This window comes from Falco cherrug, chromosome 11 (genome assembly GCF_023634085.1).
Source record: "Falco cherrug isolate bFalChe1 chromosome 11, bFalChe1.pri, whole genome shotgun sequence".
NCBI lineage: Eukaryota > Metazoa > Chordata > Aves > Falconiformes > Falconidae > Falco > Falco cherrug.
Genome location: NC_073707.1, coordinates 33,455,049 through 33,478,505, shown reverse-complemented (window position 1 = coordinate 33,478,505; position 23,457 = coordinate 33,455,049). Strand labels below are relative to the sequence as shown.

The 23,457-nt window shown below is 46.2% G+C and overlaps 2 protein-coding genes across 5 annotated transcripts in view; both read left to right on the top strand.

Annotated features, from left to right (window-relative positions):
- The first annotated feature begins 283 nt into the window (after positions 1-283).
- The window catches only part of LOC102058242 (arylacetamide deacetylase), a 74,498-nt gene continuing 51,324 nt past the window's right edge, over positions 284-23,457 (top strand). Inside the window, exons 1-5 of one of the 3 annotated variants that reach the window (XM_055723494.1) lie at positions 284-306; positions 5,746-5,968; positions 6,395-6,464; positions 6,820-6,991; positions 8,192-10,093. In XM_055723494.1, the coding sequence (XP_055579469.1) occupies positions 5,773-5,968; positions 6,395-6,464; positions 6,820-6,991; positions 8,192-8,800 (1,047 nt within the window). In that variant the 5' untranslated portion in view covers positions 284-306; positions 5,746-5,772 and the 3' untranslated portion in view covers positions 8,801-10,093. The other 2 variants (XR_008734408.1, XM_005434286.4) reach the window with 2 other exon arrangements.
- SUCNR1 (succinate receptor 1) lies at positions 10,227-22,021 on the top strand. 2 transcript variants are annotated; one of them, XM_027798351.2, is made up of 2 exons: positions 10,227-17,201; positions 19,675-22,021. In XM_027798351.2, exons 1-2 carry the CDS (start codon positions 17,118-17,120, stop codon positions 20,623-20,625), a joined length of 1,035 nt encoding a protein of 344 aa, XP_027654152.2. In that variant the 5' UTR covers positions 10,227-17,117; the 3' UTR covers positions 20,626-22,021. The 2 variants fall into 2 exon arrangements, with proteins under 2 accessions (XP_027654152.2, XP_055579482.1); XM_055723507.1 differs by lacking the exon at positions 10,227-17,201 and adding an exon at positions 17,475-17,612.

Here is a 23,457-nt window from a genome sequence, read left to right as displayed (position 1 = left end):
GTGTTATGGAGCAGCAGCTAATAGCTCCTGAATACTCAATGCATCTTTTCGTATTTGACTGTCACCTCTCGGCAGCCCTCAGTTCACAGGTTACACACTTTCTGTTCCTTATTTTTCAACTGCCTTTTTCCTCCTGACCCCTCCTCCTGGCTGTCTTGCCAAATGCAGGAGGCGGGGGTGATGGGCGTGTAGGAGCCTTGACGTTTAATCTGGGGTTGAAGTGCCAGCTTGGACTGGGTGGCTGAACACCTTGCTGAAGAAATAAATTTTCTCAGGAGCTGCATGGCAGCATAACCTCTGCCCCAGGTGATTGGATAAGAAATTGCCTCCTGGCCAGGACACAAACAAACCATGGGATTAACTTTGCCCTGTGCAAGCGTGCCAGTTTGTAGCTGTTAGTCAGTGAGAGCGTTTAATCCAGTCAGCCTGGGAGGAGCTGTGCCTGCAGACATGGGAGCCAAGCTGCTCTGCCTCTTCCTTGCCTCTGTCCTCCTTGCTTACTATGTCTACACCCCCATCCCTGAGGACTTTGAGGAGCCCTGGAAACTGATGCTCATCACGGCTAGCTTCAGGGCCATAGGGCATCTGGTGAGTCTGGTGCTGGGCTCGGTGTGGGGCTGGCAGGGGGGAGAGAGCTACGGAGCAGAGGGTGTTCTCAGTGCCTTTATGGCTAATAGAGTTACAGCAATATAAGTGTCATACATACATATATAGTATGTATATGGTGATATACTAAGTAAAGGACAGTAGTATCTGAAATCAAGCATTAAACTTACTGTAACTATGGCTATAAAGTTAGAAAAGATTTAATGGTGCAGTCCTGAAAAAAAGGACTGGATTAGTAACTCTTTTGAATAAAACCTGTGTGCCTGTGCCAGGCTGTTTTCCAGGTCTCTGCTGGGCATGGCAGTGAGTGCTGAGGGGCTCCCAAAGCCAGTCGGAGGCTCGTCTGGGTTAGCTTGCAGGGGATTGCGGCCATGCTTGGTTTCACCGGTGTGCCCGGCCCATGGGATGCTGAAGGGGCTGTTCATGCCCATCTCGTTGCAGAAGGGAGGCTAGGCATGTCCCTGTTTGCATCTTTACATTATAATGCCTTGCGTCTACATGCTGTCTAGTGGGGAATAGCCTCTAAGAATAAGCCAGCCAGTTTCTGTAAGCACAAAATTATTTGTGTATTTTCAGGAAGCACCATATGTGTGCAGGCTAAGATAAAACGCATGGAGGAAGTAAGAAATGCAATACGGCATCTTCCTAGTGGAATGCTCGCCTGGCTGCAGTTCTGTGGAAACCTCTCAAAGCTTCCTCTGCCCTTGGCTGAGCTCCTCAGAAGTGGCGAAATCTGCATTTGAGCCCTTTACAGCCCTGCTCATGAGCTGCCAGGGTTCGTGTTCAGCTGATATAGACCTTCACCTGGCGGGGTACTTCCACTTGATTTATTGCCCGTTCAGATAAATAAGCTGCTAAAAGCAGTGCCAGGCACTCTGCCTGCACCCTGCCTGCCAGGGCTCCCTTCCTCATAACTGGGTTTTGGGGTGTTTTGTCCTTGCTGCCATGCTCCCCTTAGAGAAGACAGGGAAATTGACTGTGAAAACACTTTCCAAAGCACAAGGAGCTCAACACCCCAAAGTGGTTGGTTTTCCTCTTACCCCATAACATGCAGTAATCTCAGATCGGTGACAATGAGACTTTTCAGATGAGGGTGTGATTTCCTTGTGTTTTTCTATGATAGTGGCCTTGAACCACAGGCAGTGGCCAGTGGTCTTCCACGATGTAAAAAGTCCGCTTGTGGAAAAAACAGCTCTGAGAGTATTGAAAAGCCCTGGTCCTGAAGCTGAAGGAATTCGTCCCAATGTGGGGGAGTTTGACAAGCTCAGTGGAATTACAGCAAGGCTTGTTTTGACCTATATATTTATTTTTCCAAGATGATAATCCTCAGGGAAAATACAACAGCTGAGAAATATTTATGTAAACTGTGTAATCACTGTGGATCAAATGATGCAATTTTGGCATGTGTGTGTTTGTCTTCACTGAGCTTATGACAAGGACCTGCATTTTCCTTCTGCGCAGTGTGCCAGTTCCTGCCCATTTGTCTTGGTCTCCATTCCAAAGCACAGTGCTTGGCAGAGCTCCCAGCATCGCTTGGTCCAAGCCTTCAGAGGTGACTCTTAAATATGGTGCCAGTCACTGTCAAGTATTGTCAGTGAGGTCTTACCAGTGTTCACATTTCTTCTAACTTCTGAAAAAGTAGGTTATATATAGAAGATAGTTAAATAGTTGATTTAAATTTAATTTACAGGAAAAAAAAAATATCACAAGCAGGGTTAGATTGTACAAGTTACACCACCAGTCCCTGAATGCAACATGTTACACTTTTCAAGTGGTGATCAATTAATATGTGGCATTTTTTGCACGTGCATGCATGAATTCTTCCTGGGAAGAATAAAGCATCTCTTGAAAAGCTAAACTTCTGGTAGGTTCTATATATAATAAAAAGCTATTTTATTTCTTGCTAAAAAGCCTGCTTGGAGTTTAATCTGCTTTTCACCTTCAGAAAACATGTAAGGACTTGGGTTTACTACTTAATCCTATCTATTGCTTTGTGATGAGGCTGTTAAGAGCCTTGTGTGGGAAGTTGGGTCATGTCCCGTCTCTGGAGGCTGTTACGAAGAAGCCAAGGTGCAGAAGCCGTGGTCAGCTCTGTGGCACAACGCCCACACTGTCCCCGCGGCACCTGGGTGCAGGCAGGGCGCTGACACGGGGACTGCTGTGGGAACAACCCATGTGAAGTGCTGAGGACCTGTGTGCCTGCGCGCTCGAGCCAGCCACCCTGATGGCAATGTTGGGCATTTCCCAATGCGCTTTCCTCTGAGACATCAACACTGTGCTAGGAACAGTCACAAAAGCGTTTGTTTTACTGAAAAATTCCAACCAGATGAATAAACTTAGGCCTGTTGGTAAGTCAGTTATCTTCTAAACCAAGAGTTCTGGTCTAGGTTCTATCAGTGCAATTTCAGGATTGTTTATGCCTATTCAAAGACTTGTACCGTGCCCTGAAATTTAGACCAGTGCTTTTTTTATCAGTGTCAGCTCTTAATTTTTTGTGTGTTTAACTAGAATATGCACAAGTGGTGCACATTAAACTGAAAAGGTATATGCAAATTAGTTTGAAATTTCTTCCAATTTTGCTTGAAATGAACTAGATATCTAAGTTCTTATCTGACTTGCTGAAAGTAAACTGGCAAATGGCTTTCAAGGAAATTTAAAGTTGTATTCTTAACATCTTTCATCTAAAACCCAAACCAACTACCCTCCTGCAAGCTATTTCTTAATATATCATTAGGAATTACATAACAAAATGCTCCCAGATCATGCAGTCCGTCCTATTTTTACTTTCTAGCTGCAAGGAGGTCCAACACCACAGCATACTGTGCTTTAATGAGGCTACACGTGATGGGGGTTCCTTGCATTGCTGGCATTTCACACAGCTGAGATCATACTCTACCCACACTTGATCTCTAATGTGGCTGAATTTTTGTTTAAATAGGTATTTACACTATCTTTCACAGTATAGAAAAAGAAAGCTTTATTTTCCTTCCAATCATTGTGAATTTGTTCTCTTATGTAATTTTGTTGTCTATTACAGATTTTGAATATGGCTTTAGAATACATTTCAAATCTCTTAAAAGCAATGTGAGAAGTGAGTTTGTTTCAACACAGTTTGATCCAGTATAAGAGGGAAAAAGGGAGAAAGAGCCACTGAGACTTATGTATAAGCAAACACTGGTCACGTCTGTACTTGTCACAATTCCCCCAAGGCAGCTATGAGGAAACGTGATGCTCCCTTTGGGAGCTGCTGGTTTTGGAAGGAGCTGTTAGGGTCTCCATTTCTAGCATGGTCTGTAGCAAATGCCTTTAGAAATGTTTTCTCTTGGGTCCACTCTTGTGTACCAAAGATTCCATATAATGAAAGCCAACACAATTTTTTTAAAAAAAGTTCTGTGTTCGAGGATTAAAAATAGCCTGTGAGTGAAAGGGATTCTGAAATTCTTTGATCATCATAAATTGTCATGGTGTCAGAGTGCCAAAGGTCACAAATACTAAACTTTGGAACTTGTATTTCACCTGCAGGTTTACTTGCTAGGGTTTGTTTTTTTGTTTTCACTTTATTTCACATCTTAGAATAATTGTAAACTAATGCAGAACCATAAAATTTCATAATAAATGTTTAAAACATGGATTTAAAAGGAAGTTGTTTTAATAGTATTAAAAGTTGGCAAATACTTGGTTCTGAACTCCCTGAACCACACCACTTCTGTCAGGGAATTTCTGTGGAGCCCCTTGGGAAAGTTTTCCTCTGCCTGTTGTGTAACTCTGCCAGGGGCACTGATGACGCCTGGGGTATCAGTGGCCTCCCCTGTTCTCTCCCCTTGGAGCGCTGTGCAGGGCTGGGGCTTCAGTGCTGCTGTACCTCAAGATTTCTGAGGAAAAGACCCTTTCAAAAAAGTTAACCCTATGGGTGTTTTATTAAGATCCATATGTTAATGCATTTACCAGGCAGGCAGAGATCCTGATTAGCTTCATCCTTATTTCCCCTCCTGGAGGATGTTCCTCCTGGTCCCACGGAGAGTCTCTCCAGGCCAGGGAGCCACTGGGATCGTCCTCAGCTGGGCTGGAGCCAGTGCTGGGCGACTGCAGCCATGCCACACCAGAGCTGTACTTCTGTCGGTTCACTCAACAGGGACCTGCCTTGCTGGTGGAAATCTGAATGTTGGTGGCAGGGTTATTTTTAGCTTTTTAATGTGAAGTATCAAACCAATGTAAGGAAAGGATATGGATGGTTCGGACAAAGCTGCATCCTCATCAGGGATGATGGAGCAGGAAATCGCTTTGGAAGGTGTAGTGGTACATGCAGTGTGAGGAAACTTTGTCTCAGCCGACCACGTGGAAGGGACAATGAACAGGGCTCAACTCTCCTGCCATTCAGTAGGAGCACTGGTTACATAGAGAGACAGAGAGTTTTGTAACTAATGGAACTGTTACATGTAAACTGAACAAGTTAAATGGAGCAAGACTGTGGTAAAGTGGCAAAATACTTCTGCCTTTAACATCTCAAATTAGAGAAAATATTTCCTTTTAATAATGTAAAGGTACTTGTCTCTAATTGGTGCTCTTTGGTTGAGGGTTTGGGATGGAACAGATCATTAGAAATTATTGTGGAGCTTGAAGTCAAATTGCTATATCCTTGTGTTTGTGCCACCAGCGTCCTTGGCAGCCTGAAAGTACTGGCTGCTTTTGTTTTTGGAGTTCACCACAGGAGCACTATTATTTGATTTTGTGGTAACTGGAAAGATGAGGTGGTCTGACTCATTGAGCAGACCCTCCTGCTGGGTGTCAGGACAGTTCAGCTGATTCTGCTTTCTTCCACACCCTCTGTTGCATCCTTATTATCTTCTGTGCCTGCGCTTCTAGTTGTCTTAGCAATGAGAAGCGGTGGTGTGCCCTGGGCTGTCTTCCAGCCGCTGCTGCTGAGCCTCACACGCAGCAATGGGAGGTGAGGGAGCTGAAGAGTGCAGGCTGGACAGCATGACAGAGTGAGACAGCAACTCCTCAGAGTCAGCAGCATTTGGCTTAGCACCTTCTACGGCAGCTTTACACACTCATACACAGTATCAAGTGGCTTTACGGAAATCTAAATGCAGCCTCACTTTCTCTTAAAGTGCTGTTTCCCCTTGTCTTGGGCTTTAGGCTGAGGTTGCTGATCGGCTGGGTCTGATGCACTACATGGAAGTTCTGATGCTGATCACAGCTGCAGAGTACGTTGCGCCCATGTCTGATGAAAACGTTACAGTGATAGACACAGAGTTCAGCAACATTGCTGTCCGTCTGTACCTGCCCCAAAAGGCGTCTGATGGGCTGAGAAGGGCAGTCATCTACTTCCATGGTGGAGGATGGTGCCTAGGACAGGCAGGTAAGCTCTTCTCTGTCCGTACCAGGGTCTGTACAAAAGATCTCAATAGCTTGTGTTCAGTGTTGTCTTTTGTTTTATGGGAGTCACTGCAGAAAGGGTTGGAGAATGGGTATTTCACTGCTTAAACCCAGGTGGGGGTTTTGGAAAGTCACCTGAAAGCTTCTGCGAAGAGGAAAATGCTGTTGTGCATGTGCCTGTTCCCAAATGTACTGGGGTATATTATAAGGCGAGGGTGGCAGAGCACTGGGGCAGGCTGCCCAGAGAGGCTGTGCAGTCTCCTTCTCTGGAGGTGTTCTAAACCCACCTGGACACAATCCTGTGCAGCCTGTTCTAGGAGAGCCTGCTTTAGCCGGGGCTGGACTGGGTGATCTCCAGAGGTCCCTTCCCACTCCAACCAGTCTGTGGTTCTGACTCATTTAATTTCAGGCATGAAATCCTATGATCATCTGACAAGGTGGACTTCAAACAGGCTAAATGCTGTCGTGGTATCAGTCAGGTAAGAGATACTCTCCTTCTAGATGGGTTGAGGGTTTGGAATAAATTAATCTATTTCAATTAGTCTAATTTTGCAATATTTTTTTTTTTTCCCCGAAGTGCTTTCCTGCTAGCTTTAAAGCTATTCATAATGGAACCTGTCGAGGTTGCAGTGGCGAATTGTGGTTGATGGTTATTCTGGATATTGCTTTATGAAGTTGGGTGGGTAATAAAATATTGGGTCCTCCGGGACAGATAGATAGTTCCTATGTCTCTGGGCACAGAAAATAATAAACAGTCATCAACTGGGGCAGATGTTAGCAAGCCTATTAATTATTAATAGTAGGGAGTAACACAGTTCTCCTTGCCTCTAACAGTTACAGGTTGGCACCTAAATACCATTTTCCTGTTCAGTTTGAAGATGTGTATTCCGTAACGAAGTTCTTCCTCCAGAGCAGCATCCTCTCCCAGTATGAGGTGGACCCAGAGCGGGTCTGTGTTGCAGGAGACAGTGCAGGTGGCAATTTAGCTGCAGCTGTGGCACAACAGGTAAAAACCAAACAAAAAACCCCAAAACCAAAACCCCCCAAAAACCTGGTTTGCTAACTCAAAAAAATTTTTTTTGTTGTTGTTTCATGAAAACTTACAAAAGGCTAACAAAAACCTCTGCTCAAAACAAGTGCACCTCTCAAATGTGTCTCATGGTCTGTATACCTGGGATGTTGCAGTCTGCGGGCTGTCAGTGGGGGCTCTGAGTTGCCAGACAAGCATGTTTACTCAAGCCATTTAATAACATCAAAGTAGCTTTGATGCTATCATGTCCTCCAAACCTTTATACCCTAAAAAAAGGCCTCTCTGCCCTATAATTGGGGCATATATCACTCTGTCCTTAAGCACATTTTGACTGCTTTAAGTATGCTGTTTGAAAAGGGAATTTTAGCATTTGGACTTAGATGTAAATGGCAGCCAAAAAAAAAAAAAAAAAGAAAGTCTAAATGTTCCAGTATCATTTGACACATGCTTCAGTGCCTTTTGCGCTTCTTTCTCAGGTTTATTAAATAAAGTCAGCATGATGCTGTTGCTCTTTTGAGAAGTTAATTGGATTGTAGTGCATCTCTCTCGGAAAGGTCATGAATTTGCTGTGAACACTGAAGGCAAAAGATGAGGAAGAAGGTGGAAATTTATTAGTGAAGAGAGAAAAATGATAGAAGAAATGTCAGTGTTCAATTCATCACGTTTTATTTTTCACATGTCTAAAATGCACAAAAATGTAGCTGTTTGAGTTCTAACACCTCAGTGTTAGAAAACCAAATGGATAAGCTCTAAATTGTATGAAATGATTAAATGATCTGCAGAAACCTGCAATTTTTAAGCTATAAGAATAGAAATTTTCTATAGTTATAGAAAAAGCATTTGTTACTACTTCAGAAGACATCAGTGCTTCAAAAAGAATATTTCCCAAATATTGTTATCCTTCAGCATAAGAAAGAAAATGAAATTATATTTGGTGTTTGAGAATTTTTAAGACAACGTACTGTTTTAGGTGACCTGCCTATGAATTTAGAATGTCTTTAAACCAATATATCCTGGGTTTATTAATGATTTTATTTTGCTTATGCTGTAAAATGTGTGTTAATTCCTTACTTTTAAGATCTTCTGCCAGTGTGGGACAAGTGACAGAATGTCTTTTGGATGAATGACTTATTTTATAAAATGACTTTTTGTATTTACTTCTGTTTTCTTCTACAGCTGTTAGAGGACACTGAAGTGGAAACTAAACTCAAAGCCCAAGCTTTGATTTACCCTGCTCTTCAAACCCTTGACCTAAATTTGCCGTCTTACCAAGAAAACAAAAACAAGCTCATTTTACCCAAGTCACTCATGGTCAAGTTCTGGAGTGAGTATTTTACTTCTGATTCATCCCTCAGGGAAGCGATGGCCTCCAACAGGCATGTCCCGGTCGAATCGAGCCACTTGTTTCAGTTTGTAAACTGGAGCAATTTGCTGCCTGAAGAGCTGAAGAAAGATCATGTTTACAGCAGTCCCACCTATGGCAGCTCTGAGCTTGCACAGAAGTACCCAGGATTTCTGGATCGGAGGGCAGCCCCATTGCTGGTGAGTGATGCCCAGCTGCACCGGCTGCCCCTCACCTATATCCTCACCTGCGAGCACGACGTTTTACGGGACGATGGAGTCATGTATGCCAGGCGCCTCCAGGCAGCAGGTGTTCCTGTCACACACGATCACATCAAGGACGCCTTTCATGGAGCGATCATGTTTGTCTCTGGTCCAGCGGAGCTAGCTGTAGGGCACCGGTTGTTGAACAGATATATTGAGTGGTTAAACGAGAATCTATGAGTTGAAAATATTGCTCTAGTGTGTCTGGCTCACAGTCCCTGGCTGTGACTGAGGAGCGTAGGAGAGCAGGAGCTATGTGAGCTTGTGGGTGTGATTGCAGTCTTCATTGTGTTGCCCTGCAGTATCTGGACTGCAGCGTTTTTTATCTTCTCTGGCAGGAAAATCAGTCTGATTCTAAGCTAAGTGTTCTTTCAGTGCTGTCATCTGAGCTCAGAACCATGTAAACTGCTGGGACTGCCCTGGGATTTCTCTCCTGGCCAAGATCAGAAGGGTTGGTTGCCCCATGTCTTGTGTCAGTTGCTTGTTTCTTCCTATCGCAATGTCTTCCTAGCACATGCTTTTGCAAATGGGTAAGGTCATAGTTTGCACGTGGGAGGTGCTCGGTGGCCGCTTATTCCTTGTTCCCTTTGGTGGGCTCCCTTGTCCTGTGGGACATGCCAGCAAGGCCCCATGGCTGCTGTCAGGCCATGGGGTGGGCAGGGGTGCAGGGACCTGACTTCATGAAGCAGCAAGCAGCTTGTGGAAGCCTGCCCATCCCACGCGCCAGCTGGGTTTGTGCTCTTGTCCCTGTCCAGCACAGCTCAAGGGAAGCACTTGAAAACCGAGTGGGATGGTGGTAACAGGGCAAATGTTTGGGCTTTTTCTGTTGTGATGTGTTTTATTTTTCATGTGTTTTGGTTTTTTATGTATGTGTGGTGTTGGTTTGGGTTTTTTTTTAAGCATTTCTCTTACTTGGTAATCGCTCACTTTAATCCCTATGCTAGAAGGAAATTGTGTAACAAAACAGCACTGGGTATCCATCAGATAAAGGAAGACTGTGGAGATCTTAGCCTTAGGTAGCACTGCTGTATGTTTTGTGCTCCACTTATTTGATAAGTTATGTATTATGTTCCAATTATCCTTAAAATTGTTTAGTGGGTTTTACATATGAATTTTTAAAAATAAAATCAGCTTAGTAGCTTTATAGGCTTAAAAAAAGCTGTCAGTCTTGAACAAATGTACAAAATATTTATATAGAGGATATTAATATAAGCCCTAAAAATTTTGAATTATGAATACACACATCGATTGGCTATTGGTTTTAAGCTAATCACAACACGCCACAAACACATACTTCCAGCACTCTGCTTTTTTCTTTTGCATAGGAGATACTGAATCTTTAGTAATTCTGCATTTTTTTCCTGAGTGTGCACAGCCTGTTTAGATGGAATGTTTATGCAATGACTGCTCTGTTTTTCTCTTTCATCTTTATGTTTAATCGAAAGATTATACTTGGCTTTGATTCTAATGCAATATACTTTTTACCACTCAAGTGCCCCATTTATTGGAAAGGAAGAACCAGCTGACTTCACATGCAGTAGCTATTGCAAACACTCCGGGCCAAGCACAGGGAGACGCTGTTTTACTTCTGCTGTTACCGTTAATGTGAACACAGTAGAGCTTGACCTGCCTTGGGGGCACCGGGGCATCGCTGATGAAGTGGCACTAGTCTGGATGCTGGGGAGAGCTCGCCCATCACTCAGTTGGTCACAAGGACCATCAAGACAAGCAGGACGATGGTGGTTGTTCCCAGCAGACAGAAAAGCTGGGCACATACTGGCCAGGGCAGCCTGGGTGGCCTAAAAGCACCACGGGAGCCTCTGCCTGTGCTGGCGTAGAGCATGCCAGCCCAGTGGGAGCCAGCCTGGGGCACCCTCCTTGTCTATGGTGCCATGGACACGGCATTGCCTCTGTCACAGAGTGGGCATCGGCTGCGGCAGGGACACAGGGAGTACCTGGTGCCATGAGAGCCATGGTGAGGGTCTGTCTGAAGGGCATGGCTACCTGCTGCCATGGCACCCCCGGCAGGGCTGCTGGCCCCTCTTGTGCTGCCCCGGCACAGGCATAGCACGGTGGGACAGAGCTCAGGGAGGGCTTTGGGTGTGGGTCCTGCCATTTCCCCCATTTCTTCAGACAAATACCCATGGAAGGCTTTAGGAAGGGCTTGGCAAGGGAAGGCAGGCTTGCTGGTGGGATGCTTGTGGCTGAGGAGAGCCTGGGGAGGTGGTGAAAGAGGAGGTGAAGCCATGCCTGAAGGGCAAATGCTTAAAATAGTGGACAATCTGGCTAGGACTGGAGGAGATAAAGCAGTGGAGATACTGGCAGTGAGAGGAACAGGGTGAAAGACACATGGAGATATGATCTTTCTTACCTTTAGAAACGTTTTATGCCTGTAAGGTAGTAGCAAAACTTACCTTCTAAGCAAAAATGCTAACAGTGTAACCAAGCGCCCCCTGCATGTTCTTACAGGGCTCTGCTTGGAACAAGAGGTAAATGTCTTTTAACCACCAGCACCTAAATATGGATTCATGATTGATTGGACTGTATATGCTTTTGATTAGGTTCCAAAAATAGACTTTTTGAGTTGAAATGCTTGGTAAGGCACAAAATGAGACTGAGAAAATTGCAACGTCAGTGTCCCTGACAGGAGAGGCTGAAGCTGCAGCAAGCAACGTGTTTATCCAGAGCAGAAAACAGTAAAAGCCCCCCCAAGGGAAGGCTTTGTTCCATCTCCCGGTAGAAACCGAAGTGAAATTTGGTGTTTGATAGTAAAAGGCAAAGCTCAGCCTTGCCCATTATCACGGTGTGCCTTAGACAGGAGCAGCCTGATGGGGGAGAGGCATGTATAAAATGGATGCAGTGGTAGAAGTATGCAGGGAAAATGGAATTCCCACTTGTGAGTGAGTGGAGGCAGAGATAGAGTCACCTCCAGTTAGGGTTTCCCCCATTACCAGGTTTTTTTTAAGAGTCCGTAACTTTTTGTTGAAGTACTGTACTAGTTCAAAAAAAACCCAACACACCAACAAACCAAAAACACCCCCAAACCCCACAACTTGGCAAATAGGGTTTGTTTCTAGTATTTTTTTGGAACTGTTGATTAAGCTATTCCCTGTTGACAAATCCAGTTTAAGGCCCAGTCGCACTGGTGCTGCTCAGCATATTCACTGTTTTCACTAAGCGCTTCATAGAAGCAGTTGCACAGGCTCCCCTTAAAGCTGAACCCCTAAAGCGGTTCTGTCTTGTCTCGGCTTTGCAGGCTCAGGCGGGGCAGGAGCCCTGGGCCCAGTGGCACAGCCAGCGCTGGGGTGCCTGGCGCTGCCCACTGCTCCCAGCACACTGCGGGGTGCCTGGCTGGCCTGGCAGCAGCTGCTGCGGGGACCATTTGGTCTGGGTATTCCTTACCGGTGAGCCTGCCCAGCCGAGCTGCGGGAGCTGTTGGAGGGTGGGAGACTTCTCTGAGGCTGCTGCAGCAGGAGGAGCTGAGCCAAGAGCTTGGCCCCAGGCTGGGGGCTTCCGAGGGTCTGTCCCAGCCTGCAGCTGGAAAGTGGTAGCGCAGCTACTGAAACGCCATGCTGCTGTCGGTGGCAGCTCCTCGTGCTTGTGGGGGCAATGGCCCCTCAGTGCCCGCTTGTCCCCTGGCTCCTGTCCCTGGGGGTCAGCTGAGGGGGATGTTCAGCCGCAGGGCACCAGCCGAGCTCAGCCTGGAGCCGGGGTCCTGCTGCCACGTGCCTTCAGGGGGAACACGGCGGGGGGGCTGAAGTGAGGCTGCCGGGGTGTGTGCTGCTTTTAGCGCCTCAAATACCCGAGGCACCCTATGGATGTCCCTAGTTAACAGATCAGTTGGGGTGGGAAGTGCTGTGGGCCCTTCCTCGGAGAGAGCTAGAGGCGTGGAAAGCACAGATGGTTTTTCTGGGAGTGAGCTGATGAACAAACACCAGAGTCTAAACACAATGGCTTTGGCTTGGGGACTTAAGGAGGGGAGAGATGGGGCGTATTTATTCTGGAGCACAGGGAAATCGGGTACTGTTGGGCTAATGTAAGCAAGCCACAGATAAAAAAAAGTAAATATTTGATTCTGTCCTTTCTTTGTACCAAGAGCAGAAACAGCATTTATGGTAACCAGCTGTACAGACTCTGCCCAGTGCTGTCTGGGCTGGTGTGCAGCAGCGGTGGGTGCTGCTGACCTGTTTGTGCTGCTGCTGTCGCTGCAAAGTGCTCCTCTACCGGTTCACAGTGGCCAGGGCAAGGTGTAACTAATTTCTCCTAGTAAAAATTGATAACCTAAAAGAACATTCCCATGTTCCATTTTGCTCACAGGGGCGAACCCTGGGTGGAGCTACACATCCCCTGTTCAAAAGGCTCCTCAGGAAGGGCACCGCACCTCACTCAAGGTCAACCGTAATGACTCATTCCAATCAGTCAAATGCAAATGCGTTATAAAAAAATCATTAAATATGCATTACTTGTTTAATTGGCCTCAGTCTAATGTAAATTGACTAATGGGTATTTAATGACAACAAACGTGCCTGACTCCGTTGCATTTCTTCTTTAAAGCCTGCACGTTGCTAAAGCACCCAATGAATTTAACAGCAATGCATTAATTTACAGCCATAGCCTGCCCTTGTCTCCCAGCCTAAATGCCTATTTTTTTGCAAACTTGCTTCATATTGCCTGGGAGCTGCAGGATTAAATCTGGGTGGCACAGTTTCAACAGCTTGCTTGAGAAATACTATAGACATCTATCAAAACAGCGCAAAGAAGTTCTGTGGTTGTTAGGGGCTGTTTGAACAGACGGTGGCTGCATTAGGGTGTTTCTCAGTGAAGAGACTTCTGGCTGCGTTCCTTGAAAAAGCAGTTGTGTGTAACAAAAAAGCGTGTAACTGGAGTGCTGTGGGAATGAGGGTTCCCAGGTCTGGGATGGATTTCCCTCCTGATGAGTCCCTATGGGCATGTACCCAGGACCAGCAAATTGTGTGCAGTGGCTGAGGCCGCTTCCTGCTGCTCCTGTTTCCTCCATCCCTGCGCTGCTGACGCACTCCAGGGATGCTCGCTGCTGCATGAAGGCTCCCCATGGGATGCCGCAGCTTGCCTGCAGGCACTTGCTGTCCTGCTCACCTGGCTTTTAATGCACCCTCAGAGCAACTGTGCTTTCCACCCCTGCCTCTCTGGTGTGCTCCCGTCCCATAATTGTGTCTTCTCACTTCTGATCCGAAATCTGTTCTGGAAGGTTAGACTTGCATAGCAAATGTAAATGCCCCAGTGCTGACTTTGCAACTTGTATTAACTTGTTCTTTCAACATAGCTATAGATGAGAGACCTTGTATTCCTCAAAACACCCTTTAAACCCCCCTGTGTGATTGAAGGCTCAGTTAGCAGATATGGAGAGCAACAGGTTTCCCAAGTCAACCCCACGGGGCGCAGTGTGACTCTGTGAGCTGCTGCCAAGCAGAGCAACATCTTTCACAAGCACAATTTGTTTTGAAAAGTAAATCCCTCTGCCTTTCAGTCAAAGACTGGAAAACCTCACCAGCTTCCCAAGTGTTTAGAGACTTGCGAGGTGTGTCAACATGGTGTAATTAAAGTTTCTTTATTACTTGTGCTGGAGACCTTATCTGGCAAACACAGGTCTCAGGTGCTCTGGAAAGGCAAAGCATGCACCCCGGTAATTCTGACCACACAATGCTATTTTCACTGTAGATGTTGGTTTTATTGGATGCTGTGGACGGTTGTTTGCATGTAGTTGTTTTTTAATAAAATAAGCATCTACCACAACCTGGAGCAGAGAACTGAATAGGAATGTTGGTGCTTTCCTAAAGCCTGGTGTGTCAGAAAAGACCATCAGTTGCTTATGAATTCATTTGTAAATAAACGGTCCATCAAGGATGCAGGCAGCTGGAAACTAATCTCACACAGGGATGATAGGTGTGTAGTGTTTTGAGAGAAAAGCACTCTGTGGGGGTTATTGCTTCCCAGTAACATATGTTCAGGAGCAGTAGTTACCCTGGCATGTGGCTGTCCCACAGCTGGTCACTGCCGTGGTCTTTGGGGCAGGCACAGGACCAAGAGCACAGGAGATCCATCTGTTCCAAAAGCACCTTTGCTCTTCCAATGCATGTTGTAGGAGTTGGCCTCGGTATTTTGAAGAGGTCCAAGCTTCTGTCTTGAGCAACAGGTCAGTAGAGGAGATGGAGCCAAGAGGGGAAAAAAAGTTGCAAAAACACATTGCTGTCTGCTCACCATCCTTTCCTCTGAGCCAAAATTTGGTTGTTTTTCATTGTTTTTATAGGAGGAAAAAGAAACAGCCTTTAATTATCATTGAACTGCATGAGGTGTACTCTAGCATAATGCTACCTAACTTCATTTGATTGCTTTGAATGCTTCCAGTTTGTTCTGAGCGACCATTCATGATGTGCCTAGAAAGTACCAGAAATTGTGTAAATAAAAAAAGCTGCAGGGAGAATTCTAATCATTGTGTTTTGCATTTGTCTCTGAACCTGTATGGGGAGCAGCATTTGCTAGGAGTGAAACAGGAATAATCTAGCTCCCAGTAACGTACCATTGGCGTGTGTGCTTATTGGAAGAGCTCACGAGTCCCCAGAGGGCCGGTGGGGCTGGCTCTTCTCAGCGCTCAGGTGAGTCAGTGATGCGCCATGAGGCATCATGTATGTGTTGGCACTTATGTACATGTTGGCAATTGTTCACATGAAGTGTGAATTATTAGCGATCTTGTTATATCTAATCATAATATTAAAATACAGTATGTAAAAAATATCATGGTAAGAATTCTGTGACTATTATAAAAGCAGAAGTTTTGATTCATTTGACAAAGAAACTGGATCTGAACCTTTCTCACAGAATGAAGGTAGGGCTGAAGCCCACCGGCTGACCTCCCACCCCTGCCGTGCCCCACCGTAGTCCCCGGCAGCCAGCGTGGCTGGCTGGCGCCAGCCTGGCTCCCCTCCCACCTGTCGGTGGCAGCTGATTCCAGAGAAGGAAGATCCAAAATGACTGTAAGCACCATTTTGGGGTTGTTAAGTGCCACAGTGTGCTGGGCACACCGGCACACGCCCCAGGACTTGTGTGTTCATAGGAGCGGGTTAGGGGGTGGAATTGGTGCCCACGGGGGTTTCCAGGACTTACCGAGGAAAACCCACAGAGTAAACGGATTTCTTCATGAATCTGCGTAGGTGGAACCTCATCAAAGGCTTTTTGAAAATCCAGATATACTGTGACTACTAGATGCCCTTCATCCAGGGCTTCAAGCATCACTCCCCGGTGTAACCTACCAGGCCTCCTTGAAAGAATCCAAGGTTTGTAATACAGTTGTGTGAAAGCTGTGGTGATTTATAATCAGTTAATTTGTTCGTTTTCCTTAAAAATCATTACTGACATAAAGTAGCGCTCTAAAATGATGGGTTAATGTAATGTCTTACCTTTACTTAGGCTTTACTTGGCCGTTGAAGGACATCTCATTTTAGTGGCTCATTTACTGTGAGCTTTCTGCACACACGTATTCAGTTGTGTCACAGTGCTTCATCTGCCATGAACTTCCATCACCAATCACGTATGATGACTTGCTTCACATTATCAGTGCCCATTCCATTCCATTTTGGATTTTTTATGGCACGTATCGTGATACTGGTACAGAAATGAAGTGGTTGCTGCCTTCAGTTTCCATACAGTTCTGTGTACCTTGGTAGCTGTCTCCCCACTGGACACAGACATGGAACTTGTTGCCCTGTTAAAGCTCAGGCCAACTTACTGCTGATCACAGTTAGGAAACCAAAATCCCTCCTGTAGCTGTGGCAAAAGATCTGCAGACCTAAAAGACTTATTTCAGGCATAATGGAAACCCTTGGTTATTCCTTTAGTTGGTTTTGCATGTTTTGTTGAGTTTAGCTGTCAGAGCTCTCAGCTCTCACAAAACCAGAGCTGCTCCATGGGAAGCATCGACATGGCCCACAGCACTGCTAAACTAGTGGGCAGTTTCAACATCTGTTTGTTTTCTGATTTACCTTTTTAAAATTATGATTTCATTGGGCTGGTAAAATTCAGAAACAACTTCTGTATAATTAACCATTTTTGTATAATGCCACTGTATTGTTTGAAAGCAAGAAACAGTTTTTGTGCTGATACCAACTGGTTTGGGTGTGCTGGTTGGGGTGGAGCTGTCATTTTAGCAACATTTATCCTGAAAGTTAAACAGATAATTACATTATATGGCAACAATGAATAAACCGGCAAGCTTTGAAGCATTGAAATGCATTACTATATGAAAGCGAAGTGCTTTTCTTCAGTGCTCTGTTTAATATAATTAAGATAAGTTGTTTGAATTGGCTTGCTAGCTATAGAGTGCCACTGAGCTGCTGTATCTCTTGCGTTGGTCTCCGAGTGTCACAGGAGAGGCTGTTCTGTGGCTGGGGAAGATGGTGTGTGGTCGGGGCTCAAGCCACCAGCTTTGCCCTCCTGGAGCCTCCGGGATCTCTTGCAAGGTGGAATGGAGAGCAGTACCCATTCCGCCTCACCCCCCGGGGAGCAGTGCCGGGCTCTCTGCCTCGCCGGCCGCTGCAGCCCGCACAAGGTAAGCGCTTTGCCCTGGCAGCCCCGCGCTCGCTGTGGGCTCTGCGTGTCACCCACATGGGACCGTTCCACAAGAGGTGGTTGATCGGAGCCCAGTGCCAGGCAGGCGCTGGCTGTGGGCTCCCCATGGTGCGGAGCGTGGCTGCAGCCCTCCTGTCCTCCCCGGGCAGTTCCTAAACACGGCTCTGCAAAGGGGAAGTGCTTGTTTGCTTCTCCCCGGGGCTGGGCACATCATGTGGCACCTTCCTCCCATGACAGCTGCCCCCTGCCCCGCGCAGCCAAACAGACAGTGCCTTCGCCCTGACTCAGGCGTGACTGAGCCACATGCAAACCGGTTTAAAAGGCGGCGTGGTGCGGTGCGGCGGGTCCGTGAGGCAGAGGCATGGAGGGGCAGCACGCGGGCCTGGCCATGGTAAGGTGTCCTTGTGCCTGGCGAGCTGGTGCTCAGCCCGCGGCTCTCGGGGCAACTCTGCTCTTCCTCTAGCTGGGCTGTCTCTGGATGAACCCTTAACTGTTCTACCCTGACTGCCTTCTTTAAAATAGATTCATCAGTCTTTTTCTAACAACTACCTAAATCGATGTATCTGTCAATACAGTAATTTTTAAATTATTATTTGTTTTTAAAGCACTAATGCTAATGCAGTGTTTTCCACAATTAAAGTCTCACTAGTGTTGAGTTTCTTCTTGAGAGCCTGAGCAGCCAGGGTTAGGCTAGGTGCTGCGGGTGAGGTTATTCTGACCAGGGTGAGCTCTCATGGCTGTGTAACTTTTGCCTCCGGCTGTACGCGGTACAAGTGTAGGTATTTGCTGGGTACAACTTTATGAAGTTTTGTATATGCTGTATTTTATTCTGTCTCATGATCTATCTTTAAAATAAGATACAGTGCTTTAAGGGCAGAGACCTATTAACAAATTCTAGACACCAGAGCAGTTTTGGAAACCTAAACCTCTCACGTCATTTGTGGAGACTGTCCTTAGCAGTTTTTGTGGCAGTCACATTGCTGCTTTTTCAGACCTTAGACTTAGTTTGAGTTCAGTTTTAATCTATATCCCCTTTTTCTAACGCTTTGTTCTCCCCTGCTTTCTAATTGTTCTGCTGATATTTTGACCAAAGGCTCTCGCTAAAAGCTTTATCTTGCAGTTCCCCTGCAGGTGGGTGTACATACATGTCTGCCTGAGGAGGGAGAGGAGCGAGCACTTGAGCTCCTACTCTTATTTCTTTCCCTGTAGCATGAAAGCATTTTTTTTTAACAAGCTTCAGGAATAAAGCAAAAATTCTCCTCTGGCAAACTCATGCTTGGTGCAGCTTCCTAGAAAGCTCTTCTCCTTAAAGAATATTGGTTGTGCTACTTACTTCCAGGCCAAAAGGGGAAGCTCTTTGTTCGGAGCCAAGGAGCAAACAAGACAGCGGGGCAGGAGGGCTGGCAGTGGTGCTGGTAGCACTGCTGCAGCTGCAGCTATGTGTTTGCCAGCCTGGCACCCACCGTCATCCCGGTAGAGAGTGGCTGCTCCATGGGGCTGGGTGTGGGGTGCTCCGTCGGGCACGGGCATGGATTTAGCCGAAGGGACAAGCTGTGGCTGAGTAAATCGTACACAGTGTTCTCGTTTTGTGGGAAGTTAGTAAGAAAAGTGAATTAAAGTTTGTGAATTTGGCTTTGCAGGCATTTTGTCCTGATCTTGACTGGACTGTCCCCTGGATGGCACACGCTTTCATGTTAACGAGGTCTCAGTCGTAACTGAACCCTCCCTTCTTGGGAGGGCTTTTTATAGAAAACAGGAGCAACTTATAAAACCCCAGGAGCAGAAAGGCCCTGTGTATGCAGGAATGGCTCAGAAGTGCTCCAGCACATCTGCTGTGATGCACAGGATACGTGCTTCATCTTGACAATGCTTTACACGCAATCCTGGTACCGAGTTACCAGCAAAACCCTACAAAGTGCATGACGAAATGGTTCGATTAATTCCTCTCCTGACTTAATGAATTCTGAGTAATGCTGTCAGAGCGTGGCTGTATGGCTGCTAATGAGTTCATCCTTTATCAGTCTTGACAGGGGACTTCTGCTTTAGTGATGAGTGAAGGGACCATGGGACCGGAGTTGGGTAACAGGTAGGCAGATGACTTCTAGTAAGAGCTGTGACAAAGCGGTGACAGGCATGTTTCACTTTCCCAGCCTCTGGTACTGCCAAACAGCATGTCATGGCAGGTGCTTCAGGTCCTGCTCTTACTTCAAACTCCTCACGCAGGTTTTTGCTCATGCAAGTTTTCATCTTGCTCAGTAACTCTGGTCAACAGCTGAAAGTAGAAATCATGTGTGCATGAGAGGTATTCTCTGAGTTTGAGTATCTACTTACCGTGTTAGCTGTAAGGAAACTGCACGCCAGATTCATCTATTACAGCAACAGTATAGAAATAGCCATGCAATGATCTTTTGCTAATTTTTGATGTTTATTTTTTTTCCCTGTTGACTTTCCAGGCTGTGAATGAGACAGATTCCTGTTTGCTGATGAACGGAGTCCTCAAAAAATATTATCTTTCCACCATGTACAGCCTTGAGTTCATTTTAGGCTTCATTGGAAACACCATTGTTGTGTTTGGCTATATTTTCTGCCTGAAAAACTGGAAAAGTGGCAACATCTACCTGTTAAATTTATCACTGTCAGATTTACTATTTCTGTGTACTCTTCCAGTACTTGTGAACAGCTACTCCAGACATCAGTGGGCAAAGGAGAACATCTTGTGCCACAGCAACAGATTCCTGCTGCATGTGAACCTGTATAGCAGCATCCTTTTCCTCACCGCTATCAGTATTGACCGATACATGCTCATAAAACACCCTTTCAGAGACCATTTTCTACAGAAGAGGAAGACTGCCCTTATTGTGTCTGTTGCCATATGGATCGGGGTGGTACTGGAACTGTTGCCATTGATATATTTCCTGGAGCCTGTAACGCTTGCCAATAATTACAAGTGTCTTGATTATGCAAGTTCTGGACACCCCATGAAAAGCCTCATCTATAGCATGTTCCTGACTGTCTTTGGGTTCCTCATCCCTCTCTTGATCATGTGCTGCTTCTATGTGAAGATGGTTCTTTTTCTTAAAGACAGGAGTGAGCAACTCAGTTCTCTCCTGACACTTGAAAAACCTCTCAATTTAGTCATCCTCACGGTGGTGATCTTCTCTGTGCTCTTTACTCCCTATCACATAATGCGCAATGTCCGACTGGCTTCCCGAATACCAGCCTTGAACATCTCTGTGTGCATGCAGGGCACCATCAACACCATTTATACCATCACAAGACCTATTGCGTTTTTAAACAGTGCCATTAATCCCGTTTTTTATTTCTTAATGGGTGACCACTTCAGAGAGATGCTGATGGCAAAAATAAGGCAGCTCTTGAGCAGATGCACAGCCACAGGCAAATGAATGAATAAGGAGACTTCTCGTAGTGGGAGATGGTGGGGAGGAAACCGGCTTAGGGAAGCCATTTGCCGATGCACAGTGCCATCTTTTTAGATAACTTTATGCTATGGAATATGCATGAGCTAATTGTGTTCCTCTAAATGCTCTTGTTACCTTACCGTACAGGAGACCTCCTCCTGCTGACCTGCTTCCAGCAAACCAGAAGAGATGCTCCCTGTACAACAGTACAGCAGGAAACTCTGCTCTCATAGCAGGATGCCCTGTGGCATGTTAATATTGAAAATAAGAGATCATCATGGTAGTTCTCAGAGGGAAAATACGCTGCTCTCAGATGGTTCCTTTGTGATCCATAACTTGATGCTGGGCTGGACCTAGGCTTGGAAAAACTGCCAGGGGCACTAATTCACATGTTCAGCACAAAGCAAGCTGAGCCTCCTTTGTTGTAAGTGTTTGCAAACCCCACATCTCCTGGGAGATTTACCTCGCTGATTTGGTGAGGGCTGGCACCTTGGAAGCGGCAAAAAGGCGGGTGTGCAAACAGCCAGGTGGAGAGCTTCGTCGGTGTTTCAGAGGGGAGGCCGTGGCTGGGTTGCTGTTTGCATTTGTAACGCGTGCAAGGAGTGCAGAAAGCTGTAACGTTTGGCCGCTGGTCTTACAAGCATTTCATGGAACCACTGAGACAGTGAAGATGTGTGTGTGTGCAGACAGTTCTTTCGTGCTTCAATATTAAAGCTAGACTCAGTTTGCAGGAGTGAAAACAAGAAAATCTGTCATTTCAGTTCTTAACAGAGATTTGCCTTTGAACATCGCTGAGACAGCTATGCAAGCTCATACTGCCATTTTCACAGCCACTTTTCAAAGTATAGATTTACTTAACTAATGCAATTATCTATAAGTACGAGCAGAATGTATAGCTTGAAGCAGAATTTGGACCTCAGAGTTTGTACTTCATTAACAGTTCCAATAATGAAACAGGAGCTAACAAGAAACCAGTTCCCTACCTAATGTCCCCGCGGAATCGTTGCAACAGCAGAACTTACTCCCCAATTGACTGACCTGACCTCAAATAGAGAGGGCAAAGAGACTGATGAAGCAGTAAGCTGGTATGAGCTTGGGCTGGGGAAGGGCTTGCGGAGAGCACCAGGGCGTGCTGGGCAGGGTGCAGGCAGCCCCCCCTCCCTTGCTGGCAGCCCCATGGTGATGAAGGAGCCCCCGGGGGCTCACTGCTCCCCAGGGCAGCAGGGGGAAAGGACCACCCATCGTGTCTCATCAGAGACAGCTTCAGTTCTGCTTTTTGATGTGGTGGTCATCTGCAATAGCTTTATACCCATCTGTCTGATAAGAAACTCTGCGTACTGTTTTAAAAAAGTAATAATAAAAAAAGCTGGCTTTGTGTTGAGTGTTTTAGTTTATGTGCTGTTTCTTCTCTTTAATGTCCATGGAGCCACTGCCTCTGCCTTTTTCCTGTTAGCAGTAGCACCCTAAAAGTCTGTGAGCAAAAGCACCCATTTGGCTCAACTGGAGGAATAAAGTAGTTGCTTCCCGCTGTGAGCGTCTCGCACAAGCACCCGTGCCTGTGTCCCTCTGGGGTGGCTGTGACATGTGCTGGGTGCTACACCCAGGCGCCTTTGGGGATGCCCCCAAACTCGGGGGGATGCTGCGGGAAGGATTTTGCTGTTACATTGCACGAATGTCTCCAGCACCGCTCCCCGAGGGGTTTGCTGGGGTGGGGGCAGTCCTGTCCCCCCCCAGCGATGCTCCTGGCCAAAGCCACTGGCTGGGGGCTGGAGGCAGCAGCCAGGCTGTGGTGATGGGGAGAGGGGTGCCCAGGGAGTGCTAACCAGAGTCTTGACTGGAAGGAAATGTACATAAATCCTGATTTTCTTCTCTTTTTGCTTTGTAACTTGCTAAATCACTCTGTCAGTGGTGGAAAAAAGATCCATCATGCGTGTTACGGCAGCATGGCCTGGGACAGATAAGGCTGTGCTTGAATTTCCATTTTAAATGCCTCCTGGTTTTGTAAGGATGATTGTAGGTAGCACCAAGAGGCAGTTATTCAGCTGGGTGTGACGTTGCGCATGTTCATCCCAATACGAGAAGCCAAGAGCAGAATTTCCAAAAGCAGGTTGAATATTCGCTTTTTAAAGTTGGAGTCTAACACACCGAAATAATTTTCTTCCAGGGAAAGTAGGCTCACCTTTGCCTTTTGCAGTGGACAGAACAGGACTTTTCAAAGGAATGTGGATTTTCTAAAGGTATTTGTGGCTTTCCTGTATCAGCTCAGTGGCTTCTTTTTCTTGTGAATGGCTTGTGTGGGGCACAAGAGGAACTGGTGGGTTTTGTTTTTTTAAATGCATATGTAATCCTATAGCAGAAGTGGAAAGGCCATGCATGTGCTGTTTGAATTTAATATTTTTTTCTGCATTAGAGATTTGTGGTTGTCAGCTTCTATATCTGACTGACTGTATCTGCTTTCACCGCTGCCATCCATCTTGGACCTGAGAGAGAATGCGAAAAGGGAAATTTTGCATTTTCAACACAACCCCACTATCTGTTTAGCCTGATTTCTTATGTGTGTTATAGGAATGTGCCAAACCAAATGCAATGCCTACGGTTCCACAACGCCATTGATTGCAACTTCTGTTCCCTGTTCACCTGGCAGAGTTACTCGTGAGGTCAGTATAATGAAGTGGTCAATATTGTTAATGCTGGAATACCACGCTTGGTTCGATTTGTAACCCGCACAGCGTTCCTGGCTTTAGGTAGGTGGTTCCTTGGCAAGGGGCTTGCCACGGCTTCTGGTGCCCCCAGCCCTGTCAGAGCCATGCCCATGTG

Bases quoted from the DNA above. Each gene is read 5' to 3' on its own strand.
- SUCNR1 (XM_027798351.2), top strand. From the start codon at position 17,118: ATGGAGAGCAGTACCCATTCCGCCTCACCCCCCGGGGAGCAGTGCCGG. The intron at 17,202-19,674 runs GTAAGCGCTTTG...TTGACTTTCCAG, and splicing joins GCCGCTGCAGCCCGCACAAG to GCTGTGAATGAGACAGATTC.